Raw genomic sequence first — 11,627 nt, forward strand, 5'->3', positions numbered from 1 at the left:
CTAAAAGTGTTAAAATCACTTTCATCATTTTCAAAATCACTTTATAAATACTTTCAATTGATCTGTTTCAAATTCAACTTGCTAACGTCAAAAAAACAGTAATTCTTCAACTATCAAAAAAACAGTAATTCACAATGAGTTGAAGAGCCAAGAGGCTACCAGTATACCAACTAAAAACTTTGAATCACAATTTCTGAAACAAAAAATAAATCCAATTTAATTGAAACATGTAGGCGTCGACAACACAATAGAATTCAGTTTTTGATTTCATAATTTCCCAGGATTCTCTCGTTTTCTTGAAACTCTTAGTTAGTGATCACTAATTCAATCCACAAGTAAATAATCACATTTTTTATTTTTTATATAATAATGAAAATAGTTTATCAAACCTATTGAATTCTCTTCAAGATGAATAGGGTAACTTCCACTGGATAACTTGGGGGGAAAACTAAAATGATCCATTATGTTTGCTTGTAAACAAAAAATTTCTAAGATTACAAGTTACATAGATGATAAATAAAGATCAAAATAACAATATTGCCTTAGGCTCACAAATACCGGACAGGCTCAATCACATGAAGTCAGTAACTTTGGCCATGATTCTGTGTATCGAGCTTGTTGTCGATTCGAACTGTTGTATCCAGTCATTGCATTGCATACGTTTGGCTTGTATATCATAATTCCACAAACTAATAAAACGAATCAGGAACGGGGCAGGGGGTGTTAGCTTGCGCATAAAAGACTAGAGCAGCAGCAGGTTTTGAACAGAACTACACATCTATATATACTCAGACATTATGGTAAAAAAGAACTAAGTTATGAACAATTGATCAAACTTCCTATACCATGGATGAAGGCGATGCAGCTGATCGAACTTCTAAAAACATGGGCAGAAACGATAGGGCCGATATGATGAAAATTGCCCCACTGAGATATTTCTCTCATATTTTCTTCTGTGCATTTTTCATCCTCTCCATAAAGAGTGGGAAAAAAACTGTCTAATACCGTGGAGAGGTAATGGACTCCACTAAGTTTCTCTTTTCCAATACTCCTTGACTATTTATCCATTGCAAATCATGGTGATTGCCTTCATCTTCGTTTATTTTTTCAGTGAAAGGTTTCTCACAAATACAGGAGTCAGGAAATTCATGAAATTCTTTACCACGTTTCAAGTCATCAGGCTCACCCATGAACCCTCTTTGACAAGACTTCACCTTTCTGGCGAATGTATCCCAATCCATCTTGTTCCTTTCCATGAACAAAGCGCTGAGTCTTTTTGCATTTGGCCTAATGGTCCTTTTATGACCCGAATACCTCCTAAAATACACAAATCATTGTTCAGTGTTAGCAAGGCAAGATGAAGGATATACAAAGAAACTTGAGACTTCCAATTGATGTTTTCAAAAGCTTTTAAGACAGCCTCATGGCTTACAATTTCTTTGGCTCAAAAGAGGTTTGCACCTCCCTCATAAAAGATGTAAAAAAAAATTCACTTAAACATGCAAGTGCAATGCCCCATGTGATAGACATAATTGAGAATGACTTTTGAAATCTTCATTTAAAATGACAATTGATAGAGGTGAGTCTCATCTTCTTCTTTTGTATCTATATACAGTCATTACGTACAAACATCGCCTGACACTTTATGTTTCCCTCTTCAAGAGAAAAGGCTAAAGAGGTGCCTTTTTTTGGATAAGAAATGAGATACCTTTAACCATATAAAAACACTGATTTCTATCTCGAAGATCTTAATAAGAGAGTTCAAGAGAAATCCTTGAAAAATGCTCAAGAGATAAACTTTTGGTGCTGTTTGGAAAATCTATTATTTTCTAGAAGTTATTACCACTAGACAACTACGCAACCACCTCTGGGTACGGATGGCTGTTCTTTAGAACAACTGAGTTGTTCCTTCCACAAAAAAATATAATAATCTGGACATTTTCAAGACACCCTACTTCAATTCTTAAAGACAAAAACAGAACTATTTTGAAAACTATTTTGAAAACAAGACCTTAATCTTTACGGTCCAAGAATAACTATACAGATTCTGTTTCAATGGGGTCAAACTACATTCTTGGATGGTGAAGCCAATTCAGGTAACCACAATTTGCATATGAATCTTCTCATTTAACAGCAACCCAAGAGACATATTAAGGTAGAGGTGAGGGAAGAGAGTTCCAAATGCTGGATATAAGTAAAAATTTATCCTTCATGCAGAGCACAGAAGGGGTTATCAGAGGAAGGTAAAAACAGACGGAAGACGGCCTTCTTAAACTCTAGCTAATAAGTAAATAATCTCATTCTTGATAACGATGTCACAAATATAGAAAAGAAATAGTTTGTACCTTTCGCCAGCAAGAATCTTTGCCATGTTTCCATTATTATTAGTGACAAATACGTTACTTTCATTGCATACAATGTAGTCGATGGCAGCAAGGCGGGAAGAGTATGGAAGAAAAGGTTTCAGCTCTGCATCAGCAAGCATTTCCTTGGTATAGAAATTTGGGAAAAGTTCTCTAAGAGGCTTCAAAGTTTCTTCTCCACCATATATTTCACCAGATGCAACATAAATATAACTGTCATTTCGGAATCCAAGTGCTCGTAGCATCAGACCCACTTCATAGGGAGTAAGTGGGCATTTCCCTCTCTTCCTTTCCTCTTCTTCACTTACATCCTGGAAAGTCAAATAGAAATTTTATCAGCCACTCGCTAATTCCATATACAGAGTTCATGAAGAACACAAGGGCGAATAAAACAAATGAAAAAAAAAATACAAGGATGAATAAAAAAAACAAACCCCCAAGAAACAGGAGCCCAACATTAACCTTAAGTAGAATTTTAAATCAATAAATACAATAAATATGAATTTAGAACTCCAAAACAGACAAAAACCACTCACAGGTAATGTTTCCCATCGCTTCCTTATTTCACCCAGCTCACGCCTTTCCTTTTCACCTCCACCATAGTAACATCCAGAAAAGGCTAGCATATCAGGCTCAAACCTACAGCCAAAATAATTGATACGTTTGTAAAGAAATAAAAACTAAAAAACAATAGTAATATATACGTGTGTTAACTAGTTTATTCACATGTAGATGCAATTGAAGAATGCCTATGGATATCCACAAAATCATAAAGTATTGAAGTGTGACCAATTAATAACAAACAAATGGTATAACATCACACGAGTCAAGCTGAATGCTTAAAACATAGATAGCCAATCATGGTGCTCTTCTCAATAATTCTTTCATGACCTAGAACTATAGGCTCTAAATAAAAGCAACTGCAGCAGCCCTAGCTTCATTAATAATGCCTTACGCTTCACATTGTGATTCATTACAACCAACAGAAGCATTACAGCTTCCCAAAGAAGATGTTTAATCGTACAGTGTTTTACCAACAAAGTAAGGGCCTAAAGAGAAACACATGAAATCAAGCCTCAAACTTGGATGATGATCAAATTTCATGTAGTGTAGCAATCACTGTTGGGTTAATTTGACAGAAGTAAGACAATTTGCAAACACAGAATAAAAAATGTCGATTCTACTTGGATTAGTCAATTTTAAATCGCATTATTGATATAAGAAAATGAACTCTTCTGATTTGGTATCTTGTTTACTTTTTTATCTTCTCGTCGTTCTTATTTATTAGGCTATTGTTTTTTCCTATTGGAAAATCGATATCATTGAACATATGAAATTGCAAAAGGAAAAGAAAAGCCCTAGCCTATTTTTCTCCGGTAACTCGAAGAGAACTCAACTACATCAAGAAGTGTGCAGATATAATTTGCACCAAGTAACAAAAGTGTGATTATCCAGAAAACAAAAAAAGGAACAAGAAAATGATTCAAGGATCTTCATTTATCCTTGAAAACTGTTCAATTTTTAACCAATCGAGTGACTCAAAGAAAGCTCTAATGAATTGAGAGAATCGAATCGTTTGCTCCATTATATACAAGGGTGACCACCGAATTCTGTATAGAAAAGAAGGGGGGATTTTGGCATATCTAGGAAGGATCATTTTCCAATAAAAGAAAAGGAAAATCCAATCCGTAAATCAATTGTTTATGAAGTTTTCTTTTCTTTAGAGGAATTGTATAGCTTCATGATGTACCTAAATAAATTGTTTCTAGTCGGGATATAAAATTTATTCTCAACTCGTGTACCTAACTAATAACTCATTTACTCCAACCTACTGCTAGAGGATGTAAAAGACCTCTCATGTACCGAATTTCTTTTTCCCTTTCTAATCACCAATTACGTCTCTTTCCTCTTGTTATTCATCACTATCCTATGCATTAGTTAGCTTTATGTATAGACCAGTTTTTAAGGTCGTACCATTCATGAATGTGCACCAATCATACAAGCCTATAATTGTGATTATCCTATCATAAGAAAATATCACCACGGATGTAACCTTCATTGAAAATAACATACTAGAAAAAAGCCACTATTTGAGGGGAGAATAGTAGAAACGATCTCTAAATTCCTTTAATTCAATGATAATAGGCCTACATATGTAGTACCCCTAGAAGATATCAACTTTATTGTACCATGACTAGTAGTCCTTGAAAGTACAGACCTCCCCAAAAGACAGTAGGTTGCAAATCAGTATTCGAGGTTCTAAAGCTGATACGAGCATCAAGAGATTCACAGCTAGGTTAGTTGCACGAGGTTTCATTCAGTTTTCTGGAATTGATTGCCTTCGCCCTGATGACTAAATTTAATACTTTTTTCCTTTTAAAATGGGTGCAACATGATTCCTAGTGGTCAACCAACTTAACACTATGATTGCACCCATGGAAACAATTGAAGCATTCATCGAAGAATCCTCATTCCAACTTCACATAAAAAATGCATTCATTGAAGAAGAGAAGATTAGAAGAGAATTCTTCACATAAAAAAATGCATTCATTGAAGAAGAGAAGATTAGAAGAGAAAATTTACATAAAAAAATGCATTCATTGAAGAAGAGAAGATTAGAAGAGAAAATTTACATAAATTTTACAAAAGGGTAGAGAAACAAAAGTAGACACAAAGTTCGCAAACTTAAATACTCCTTTATGATTCTTTTAGGTAGATTCTTGATATCTCCTTTATAGGGTTCATCTATATCTTTAATTTATGATCTACAGATTACCAGTATGATCAATTCCAGACCAAAAAACACTTCTCTTACTGAAAGCCTATCTGTCTGTGCTTCTTATTTAAGATAACTGATGCTGCAATACTGGACAAAAGTACAAGGGAAGGGGCAACTGGCATTGTGCAAAATATATGAACAAATTTATGAATAAGGTAAATAAGAGTAAACCTTAAGTGAATGGCAATGTAGCGTTTTGCCATCTTTCTCATTCTCTTCACAAGTCTGTGACCAAGATCGTCGATAGGTTTTACAAATTTCAAAGCATGATAATTAGCTCGACAACGCAACCTCTGTAGCTCTTCGTCAAGCATATTTGAAAGTCTATAATCAAACTTGGTCAACTGGACAACCTGCAGATTTACATCAACAAATTTCCCTCTTTGGTTATGACATCAAACCGAAATTTCAACATGGCAAGAGATCATCAGAAACACTGGTATTTTAATATCACAACAATACAATTCCAACATTAGTACTTCAGGTTGAACACATGAGAGTTTTATCAAACCTTGTGCATTTAAAAAAAGAAAAACTTAAAGTGGTGTGCACAAAATTACTAGTCTGAGAGAACGTATGGAACAAATAACTTTTAGAAAAAAGATCTGGATGCATTAGCAAATGTGGGTGAAGTGGCCTTACACGTCTCCGTAACAGTATAGGCAAAACTTGATCAAGATAGTATTCAGGCTCTGATTTTCTAGGGACGCGCATGGTATAGGGAGGTTTCTCCATGGCACGCATGACTTTATCAGGAACTCTTTTAACAATAGTCACATCTTTTGAGAGAGAGGAAATGAACCAACCAACATCAAAAATGTTGACAAAGTCACTGCATATCAAGGCAAATTTGCATAAACGATCACAAACAAATAATATCATTAAAAATAGAAAATGTTAGAAAAAAGGTTAAAGCAACAACTCAAGGGTCAATCATCTTTGATTACCTATCATCCTTCCAATAGGAATGATGATCCAATTCAGGTACCACAAGTGTAGCATTAAGGATCCGGGCAACTGCCACAGCATCTGTTATCTAAGAAACAGATATATATTCACATCAATTTCATAGATAATCAATAAATGGAAAATGTTAGGAAAATTTTGATGCAGGGATTTTTTGGAACCTGATATTGATGAACAAAGATACAACTCGTTCATGATAAGGTATAAGAATCTATTTAGCCATTAGATTTTCCACTCTACCTTCTGACACAAAAATGTAACAGAAAGAAAGAATGAAAGAAAATGAAAGAAAGAAGATTACTTACTCCTGTTCTTTGCTGATTCAAGCCTCCACTGGTTGCAATAAGCAAGTAGCCATTCGATGACCTCTCACTAACAGCAGCTAAATTTCAAATCAGAGTATTGGGGGGGAGGGGAGGGGGAAATGTCCACATCAGATTCTAGGCATATAAAGAGAATGAGTCATGTAGGGCATACACTGAGAAGTTTCAAGAGTACCGATGTTAGCAGTTAAGCAGTGTGCCAAAATACTGACAACCAAGAACTGTCTGTCAAATGCTAACTAACCAATTAACTAATTATTATCAACTAAACAACCATGTCATAGATTGGGGAGTCTAAATTCTTAATGCAGTCCACTCAGTTTGAAATTTGGAACATGCACCTAAAGCTACAGGTTCCTTGAAAAAGTTTTGCATAGAAATAGAAGTAACCCCATTCTTATTGCACATAACAAAAAGAAATAGCAGGCAAAATATATAACTTTTTCATGGGCAACCTATACCAAAAAAGGAAAAAAAGGACAACAGCACCACTAAAAGCCAACAAATCCTTCAGGAATTAACAGATATACAAACTCTGTAGTACTCATTATTAATTAAACCCTTCACTACAAGCCATGATAGAAAATTCATCTCTCCAAATTTACACCTTCAAGAAATAAAAAAAAATTGAAATGAGATCACAAAATGAATAAACTATTCAAAAGGAAAACACCCAATTAAAAAAGCAACGCCAAAATCCTAGATAGAGCGATGGTAACTGTCTGCGTCAACTTACGAGCAAAATGTGGGCTTCTTTTGCTGCATCCATAATAGTTCTTTGAAAGCTTAGATTCCCAGATATTGATCGTCCTACGACGACCTCCATCCTACAAATTCAGATCAATAATGAACTTCAATGAACTCTTGACCAACTACCCCGCTCATCCAACGAGCATCTTTAAAGTAAAACCCACAAAATTTCCCACAACAAACACATTTAACGCACAAAGATAAACAAACTAGAATTACCAGCTTCGAGTAGAGCCTCCTGTTGACTAAGTGCTGAGAGTACCATTCAAGATCAGAAGCGATATGTCCCGTAAACAATGAAATTAAACCTAACGCAAATAGCATCACACCACACAACATCGACCAAGAAAACGTCGCCTTCCTCTGCGACGACGATGATCTCGACAGTACATTCTTGCTACTAACAACATAACCATTCCCACTATTCTGCGGCTGTAACAGAGCCAGGTTCGCTGATATCAAGCTAAACCTCCAAGCTTTCGCCACGCCCATTCAAACCCACCTCTACCCTAATTAAACAAGCATTATAACACCAATACCCAGACTCGAAATCCCCTGAATGCTCCCAGTTTATAAAGAAAACAAAAAACAAACCGTGCCCAGGTGGGTGATGAGGACGACGATGATGCAATTCAAACGATGTTGTTGAGAAATGCAAATGCGAGCAAAAGGGTGAGGAAAATGGGGCTCTGTGGCCGTCAAAGTTGAAGTAGAAACCCTAGAAATCGTGATCGGCCAAAACAGAGCGTGGGGATTGAATCGGAGGAGAGAAAATTTCCGAATTGGGTTACATTAGAGCAGATAAAATGGGGGAAGGAGAATAGGGAATTGAGATTGTTGAAGATGAAGATGAAGAGAGAAAATGGAGAGTGAAAATGGAGGAACACGAAGGGAAGGCGATTGATTCAACTGCAAAAAATGGAAGAAAGAGAAATGGGTTTTTGTTTCAGTCCGGCTAATCAGGAAAGGAAACCCGATGAAGATCACTCACCTCACCTGACTGACGACAGTCCAATATTGCCGACGCCCTTCTTGGAATTTCTATTTTGTTTGAGGGTAAATTTGACATTTCATACTCTCCTCTTTTTTCTTTTTATTTTCCTCTCTGTTTTCAATTTAACCGACAATAAACTAATAATCTAAGGGAAAAAAACGTTTTTGGTACCTTTAGTTTATGATCTAGATGTTGTTTAACCACCTTTTCGTTTTTTATTTTTAGTTTTGAAATTTTTTTCCTCTTATTTGTATTTTTTTTATAAGGGTTGAATTTTTAGTCAAATTTTAAAAATAAAAATAAATTTTTAAAAGTTTCTTTTTAGTTTTTAAATTTTAACTTTTTTTTCTTTAAATTATTGGTAAAATGTAGATAACAAATACATGAATTCGAAGGTGGAAGAAGTATTTATAAGCTTAATTTTTCCAAAAAAAAAAAAATGGTTACCAAACGAGATCTACACATTTAGTCTTTATATTTTAAAATGTTATAACTTTGCCATTGAATTTTGAGTTTTTGTTCAATTTGATCTCTAGATTTCAATATTTACACTTTTAATGTCAATGATTGGTTAATTACTTGATTTCCATCTATTAACTAATCTAAATAATTATAATTAATTAGAAAATTTTAATTAATTTTGATTATTTTTAAATTGGTTAATGAATATCAATGTCATAACTGAACGTGAATAAATTTGGGGGTTGAGTTTTATATATATAAATAAAATATATTATATATTTTTTTCTCTTTGTTTAAAATTTGATTACTTTATATTGATTAATTTATGAGTTTTAATATATATTTTTTAAAATTGTTATGATCTTTGTCTTATTTGAAGTTTGGAATAAATTCTTAGATATTTGGTATTTAGCATTTAAATTTTACAAGATTCTAGTTATTAGTCATATATTGTATATAAATTTACATATTTTTAATTAAAAATAAAAAAACAAATTATAACTCGACAACCTAACCCCAAATTTAAGAGTTGGGTTGGGTTATTTATTTGAGTTTTTTGGATTGCGAATCCAACCAACCCAAAATTTCATATTGGTCCAAAAAATATCATCAACCTAACTCAATCCATGTACCTCCCTAAATCTAGGGACAAATAAGGTATTTTTTCTATTTTTTAGTACAATAATGATTACAAGATAAAAGATAAAATCTCTTACTTCAACTAAACTCGTTTTGGCTAAGTCTAATAAATGTTGAATTATAATTCCGATCCCAATGAGTACATACTTCAAAATGATAATAATCATACAGTGCACGTCAACATGTCCTTAACTTGAAGGTTTAGATATTCATACCACGACCTTTGTTGTTAATGTCATAAAAATATAGTGTAATATGTAATGGAATCGTTAAATTACAAGTTTAGTTCCTAAATCTTGACGTTTATTTTTACTTGGTCTCTAAACTTCTAAACATGTCTAATGAATCCCAATTTTATTATTATTATTATTTTTTTATTTTGCATCTGATAAGTCAGTGACTTAAAACAATTAATTAACAAGTCCCATAAATTTTGATTTTTTCGTTTAATAAGTCCTTTAACTTTAAATATGTATCTAATAAATCATTGGCTTTTTCAATGTTTTTTTTAAACAATTTATGAACTTATTAGTCACGAAATTGAAAATTTATTGTCCTATTAAATATAACATCGAAAATTTAAGAATTTATTGAATGATATGAAAGTTGAAATAGCTATTAAAAATAAGGCAATAAACATGATGGAGTAACGTATCACGATGACAATTGTCAATTTATATAGCTCTTTTCTTTGCACGATGATATCATGGTAGTTATGTTGAATATGTTAGTCCGCTCGAGTTGTTGGTTATTTCTTTCGTATAGTGGTGGTCAAACTCAATACATTTGTCTCAATATTCAAAGTTTGTTCTGTCTTTCTTTGAGTATGTGAGTTTCGATAATTTTTTTTAAACTTGAGTATAAATATTTTCAATGTTGGCTCATTACAAAGTTCAATCTTAAATGAAAGTAAAATATTTAAATGGAAGAAAATGCTAAAATTATTAACCTAAATCATTTATTAAAGGAATCTCCTACGTCTATTTATCCAAATCAAATGAGCTATGTTTTTCATTCTCAAAAGTTGTTGAATTAAAAAAAAAAAAAAAAAAAAAAGGTTTGCACGTATATGATTGTGATATTTCTCGGACTTTGACAATCATCTATTTTTTATTTTCTTAAAAAGAAAGTTGGTGAATAATTAATTCAACTTTAGTTTTATATTTTTTATTTATGAGAGATTTATCAAACTATAAAACTAAATTATAACTCTTAAATCCTTAAACCATATTCTAACATTCTCTCCACTATAGAAATCAAATTTATAATTTAACCTGTGTCTGTATTCTCTATTAATTTGATCTTTAAAATTTGTCTTTTTTCTTTATAGTTATTTTGTTTGTATGGTAACTTTATCATCTTTTAACCCTTTTCTTAATCTCTTTTTTAGCTAATATTCTTTTTTAACAGATCTATAACTCCTGCACTGCATCTTTCTTTTTTTCTCTCTCTAAATTTATTCACTAAACAAATCATCTTTATTTATATTTATAGGTTTCTATTCATTTTTCTTTCCTCTAAATTCATTTTGCGTAAGATTTAAAAGACATTTTAGTATTCCAAAAAAACAATTCTAATCGTGAAAAATTGTATTTTCAATCTCAAGAAACTATAAATACATTTATTTTTGTTGTTGAAATATACTATACTAACGGAAAAAAGCTTGATGCTATATAATAAATGTTTGAAAATTGACGAGACTTTTGCAATTTAACATGAAATTTTTTCAGAACATATACTTTCGTTAGCTAAATGTTTTAAAAAGTACTTGTTTTTTTTTTCCCTAAAAAAATAATAATAATAAAAAATCAATGAGCAATATTCTTCAAATTCTCGAGATATACCTCTTTTCATATACACACCATCTTCAAATTTTTCATATATCTCCTCTTTACGCTTCTAATAATTATTAGTCAAAATATGAGTATTCCTTTATACTATTATTTTCACTTTTGCATTTTTTTTCTCCCTCTTTTTAAGGGATCTTTTTAAATATATATATAAAAAAAATTATACTTTATAGCAAAAACTTATCAAAGTGTTACTTTTAAACTTTTTGTGTCTAAATATTTTTTAGATTTTTTAATTTATAAAAATTTCTCTCTTTCTTTAATGTCAGTAATATGATATATACAACGTTGTCAATGGATAATTACAAATCTGACGTGAATTAATTAAAAAGGTTTATATTAACCGAAACCGATGTCGAAAAAAAATCTTCCTTTTTTAAATCAACTACCTAAACCGAAATTTTACAAACTTGTTAAATTTGAAAACAAATACATAAGAAAAATATTCAAATATTCCAATCTAATAATAAAAACTATTAATAACTAATTATAGCTTAGAAT

At 32.1% G+C, this 11,627-nt stretch overlaps 1 protein-coding gene across 1 annotated transcript; it reads right to left on the reverse strand.

The window, feature by feature from the left end:
- Positions 1-436: 436 nt before the first annotated feature.
- Positions 437-8,200, reverse strand: LOC120091112 (O-fucosyltransferase family protein). The gene is made up of 9 exons (XM_039048952.2): positions 7,401-8,200; positions 7,168-7,258; positions 6,414-6,490; positions 6,090-6,178; positions 5,785-5,974; positions 5,314-5,495; positions 2,900-3,002; positions 2,346-2,674; positions 437-1,317 (listed from the first exon to the last, which is right to left on the reverse strand). Exons 1-9 carry the CDS (start codon positions 7,671-7,673, stop codon positions 999-1,001), a joined length of 1,653 nt encoding a protein of 550 aa, XP_038904880.1. The 5' UTR covers positions 7,674-8,200; the 3' UTR covers positions 437-998.
- Between the last annotated feature and the right edge of the window lie 3,427 nt (positions 8,201-11,627).

This window comes from Benincasa hispida, chromosome 11, assembly GCF_027475165.1.
Source record: "Benincasa hispida cultivar pf3 chromosome 11, pf3_genome.v1.1, whole genome shotgun sequence".
NCBI classification, from domain to species: Eukaryota; Viridiplantae; Streptophyta; class Magnoliopsida; order Cucurbitales; family Cucurbitaceae; genus Benincasa; species Benincasa hispida.

Coding starts and splice junctions, on each gene's coding strand:
- LOC120091112 (XM_039048952.2), bottom strand. CDS start 7,673: ATGGGCGTGGCGAAAGCTTGGAGGTTTAGCTTGATATCAGCGAACCTG. Junction 7,259..7,400: donor GGAGGCTCTACTCGAAGCTG/GTAATTCTAGTT, acceptor CTGAATTTGTAG/GATGGAGGTCGTCGTAGGAC. Junction 5,496..5,784: donor CTATACTGTTACGGAGACGT/GTAAGGCCACTT, acceptor GTAAATCTGCAG/GTTGTCCAGTTGACCAAGTT.